The sequence below is a fragment of the Bidens hawaiensis genome, unplaced genomic scaffold, assembly GCF_021521415.1.
Source record: "Bidens hawaiensis isolate Kalapana, Puna unplaced genomic scaffold, B.hawaiensis_p1.1 tig00007743_1, whole genome shotgun sequence".
Lineage (NCBI taxonomy): Eukaryota > Viridiplantae > Streptophyta > Magnoliopsida > Asterales > Asteraceae > Bidens > Bidens hawaiensis.
Genome location: NW_027491538.1, coordinates 591,682 through 595,856, shown reverse-complemented (window position 1 = coordinate 595,856; position 4,175 = coordinate 591,682). Strand labels below are relative to the sequence as shown.

At 33.7% G+C, this 4,175-nt stretch overlaps 1 protein-coding gene across 2 annotated transcripts; it reads left to right on the top strand.

The window, feature by feature from the left end:
* Positions 1 to 957: 957 nt before the first annotated feature.
* Positions 958 to 3,489, top strand: LOC143635969 (putative folate-biopterin transporter 8, chloroplastic). Of its 2 annotated transcripts, none has more exons than XM_077103678.1 (2): positions 958 to 1,512; positions 2,217 to 3,489. In XM_077103678.1, the coding sequence occupies exons 1-2, from the start codon at positions 1,200 to 1,202 to the stop codon at positions 3,362 to 3,364; spliced, it is 1,461 nt and encodes a 486-aa protein (XP_076959793.1). In that variant the 5' UTR covers positions 958 to 1,199; the 3' UTR covers positions 3,365 to 3,489. The 2 variants fall into 2 exon arrangements, with proteins under 2 accessions (XP_076959793.1, XP_076959792.1); XM_077103677.1 differs by having other exon boundaries at positions 1,280 to 1,512; positions 2,228 to 3,489.
* The last annotated feature ends 686 nt before the right edge of the window (positions 3,490 to 4,175 follow it).

The following is a 4,175-nucleotide window of genomic DNA, read 5'->3' as shown; positions in this document are numbered from 1 at the left end:
ATTGATTTGACCATATTACATAATTACATGCATGCAAAATTTCATATATCATATTACACACGTAGTAAAACTAATGCAATTCTTAGAGCCTGGCTAAATCATAAACCAAAAGGGGATCATGAACACCCAACAAAGGGGAAATACATTTTATTATATAAAAAAGTTAAATATATTTATTAATTTGTGCTCAATTACTCATGTTGATGAAGCATTTATTTAATTTATATAATAGAAACCCTTAAATTTGGACTAGCCATCAAGTCGATATAATAATGTTTATTCCGTTAAAACTTAACAGAACTTTAAAGCCGGTTACTGAATATGAACAAATGTATTGCTGTAAACAAACAAAAACAAATCGTGAACGTAATTTTTATAATTTAGGTATCAAAACCGTAATACAACCTCAAGACGATCAAGTGTAATTAAGTTATAATAAATCTATTTAAGTTACACTTAGTAAGTTAGCAACACATATTTGTGATGTATTTTTTTATCAATCTTTGGAATCACCCCTAATACGTAGGTCAATCTTACTAAGACGTGCTATCAACCATTCATATCCATTCAAATTCATCATCAAAATGAAAGCACCACATACTAATTATGATGCATTTGATTCACACAACATAAACCCTAACTCCAACAATAACTGTCTAGTTGACACGTAGAGATAGAGAAAGGCTTAACTGTCTCTGTATAGGACCCATTTAGATCCCCCAATAACAAAGCCAAACCAAAACCTCAAAATCATAAATACATATATATAAAAAAATATACAAATTTATATACAGGTGTTATCTTTCTTCCTTCTCTCGAGGGTTCTCTTTCTTGGAGCCTCTGTATTTTTTTTCTCCACCATAATCTTTAATTTATATTATTATTATTTTTATATTTTCTAGATCCATCTATATATTCGTGTTTTCTTTATACAAAATTATTATTCCTTAAACACCAGTTCACAATCTTTCTTCAAAGATTCAACACCACCAAAGTTGGTGTTCAGTGCTCTTCAAACCGTGGCTTCATCATCAGTTTGCAATGGAAACCCATCATTTAAATTCAACCCATTATTCAAGAAACCTGCAAAGACTCAACCTTTATTCAAATCCAACACACCAACTCACTTTACATCACTCAAGAACAAAAACCCTTATAAAATCTTGAAACCCCCAAGCTGCAGGAGCACAAGAACTGATATGGTTGACCCTGTTGTGTTCTACCTGAATAAGACCAAGAAAAAGGAAACTGAAAGAAAAGATGGAAACTTTAGTGGGATTCAAGATTTGTTGAATCTTTGTGGGTTTGGGTATTGGGTTCAAGGGTTTAGATGTTTTCCATGGTTAGCTTTAAATTTCCATATGGCTAATAATTTGAATATGAATCCTTCAACATTACAGTTGGTGCAGAACTCTGCTAATCTTCCTATGGTGGCAAAACCACTTTATGGGATATTGTCAGATGCTCTGTATATTGGTGGTTCACATAGATTGCCTTATATTTCTATTGGAGGTTAGTTGTTCATATGTTCATCATCATCACATTAATGCTAATTTTTTTTTTGTGTTTGTGTGTCATTAGGTAGTGAACATTGCTATTGCTATTTTTCACCTAATTGCATTTGGGGTAGGTTGATGATTTTGGGTTCATTCTTCAAATAAAGCATCAAACTTTAGAAAATTATTGGGCAATAATTGTAGTTTCTTTGAATATTCTTTATAAAAAAGTTATTCCTAACTTACATATGTTGTGAAAAAGAGTCGAATTATATCTTATATAAATGATAACTCTTGTGTATTCTTGAATTTCTCATAAAATCATTGATGAATTATATTGAATATATCTACAATTCAGCAATGTATTTGTAGTACATCTTGTTGGGAATTTTGAGTTAATAGGTGGTTCGAGAGGATCGGGTAACGGGCCAAAATGGGTAACTTTGAAACGGGCCGGTCTGGGCTTACCAACAGTTTTTAAAAAAAAATTGGGATCTTTTTTTTGTTTATAATCTAACTTTTTTCTAAATTCTATTAAAGTGATTTAAGAGGTTTTTATGTAGCTGAATACTCTATGGATGACTTTCAGCCCGTTTGACCCGGTTACGCTTAGTTAAATCCTTCATTTTAACCAATTTGACCCACTAAAGATAAAACAAAAACCAAATTGACCGCGGTTTATAGTTAAAGATTTAAAGTGATTGATTTCAATGTTTTCAGTTGCGCTGCAGATATTATCATGGCTTTCAATGGCATTAATCCCGGTTGCCAGTGAAGCGCTACCGATTCTCATGACATGTGTTCTTGTTAGTAATCTTGGTGCATCAATTACAGAAGTTGCGAAAGATGCCTTAGTTGCGGAATATGGTCAAAAGAACAAAATAAACGGTCTCCAATCTTATGCCTTCATGGCTTTAGCTGCTGGTGGAGTTCTAGCCAATTGTCTAGGCGGTTTCCTTTTATTAAAAACACAAAAGCCAAAATCCATGTTCTTGATCTTTGCATCGTTACTCTCGTTCCAACTCGTGTTATCTTTGACAACAAAGGAAGAAGCTTTTCGTTTACCCAAGTCGTCTAACCATCATGAATCAATCTCATCAAGTATCAAGAAAAAGTTTCTTGACCTCGTTTTGGCGGTTAAAGATGATCGTGTTTTAAAGTCACTTTCATGGGTTGTAGCTTCTTTTTCCATGGTACCAATTTTATCCGGTTCTTTATTTTGTTACCAAATACAAATCTTGAATCTTGATCCGTTTGTAATCGGGTTGTCGAAAGTTGTCGGTCAAGTACTTCTATTAGGTGTAACCATCCTCTACAACCGCTACTTTAAAACCATCTCGTTAAGGAAACTAATCGGGACCGTTCAGATATTATACGCGTGTTCTCTACTTCTTGATCTTGTACTTGTGAAACAAGTGAATCTTAAGCTTGGAATCCCAAACAATGTGTTTGTTGTTTGCATTTCGGGTATAGCAGAAATGATCAACACGTTCAAGATTCTACCTTTTCAAGTTCTTTTCGCAAGTTTAGCCCCTGCGGGCTGTGAGGGATCACTAATGTCATTCTTGGCATCGGCCCTTTGTTTATCATCGATTTGTAGCGGGTTTTTGGGGGTTGGAATGGCGTCGTGTCTTGGAATAACGTCAGTTGATTATTCAAAGCTTCCAGTAGGGATTGCTATACAGTTTTTAGCAGCATTGGTTCCGGTTTTCTGGATTCATAATGTACCTGCTTCAGTACCTTTGGATGAGAAGGATAAGAAGACGGGTTTGAGTAAAAAGAAGCGGAAGACACGAAGAGTTGGAAGAGTCGTGTTTAATATGGTTTTTGTTTATCGAAGACAACGAGAATCCGAGGCGCAGAGGTAAAGATTATTAGATCAAGAAAATGTTTTAAGATCAATTTTAGCTAAAGGTAGGTTGATTTGTGTTAACTTGTGTACAGTTAGCATACATGTTAAAAATGTCATTTTTTTCCACTTATGAGTTCCATAAGAGTAGCTTAGCTCATTGCATCTGATTATGTGAAGGAGCAAGAAACCAATAATATAAATTATAAACAACTACCACATGTTAACTCTAAGCTAGTTGGTAATTTTTGAGTCATATATAGTCATATGAGCTTATCTTGCCTTTATTTAATTTTTACAAAACTTTAGTATTTGCCCATGATTATCAATTAAATCATGCTAAAATGGGAGAAATAATTAGATGATCAGATTATAATCGGGTTTTATCATAGTGGGTCTTCAGGTGACGGGTTTTCCCCAGAACTTGAGATGTTGGCCTTAGGCTATCCAGCGATGTATGCAATCGCGACCGTATAGAGTCGTTTTTGTCATTGCCCATTGAATTACCCAATATAGCTGGACTTTTATTGTTGGCGGTATAAAATATAGATAAAAAACGTACAAATAAAAAAAAATATGTACGAATAATTTTTTCTTAATATCCTGATCTCACTCCAAGTTTAATGGCTAATCTTCTTTTTTTAAACTTCAAACGAAATTTCATACCACCCTTTTGCTTTGCTCTTTTGTTATCTTTTAACCCTTAAAATTTTATTTTATGTTTAATCTCCGTAAATGTATTTACGATCACCGTAGAATCCATTTTCTAGATGTTTTGTACTTTATCAAGTCCTGATCAATAAACAAAACATGAACTAAAAAAATAACTC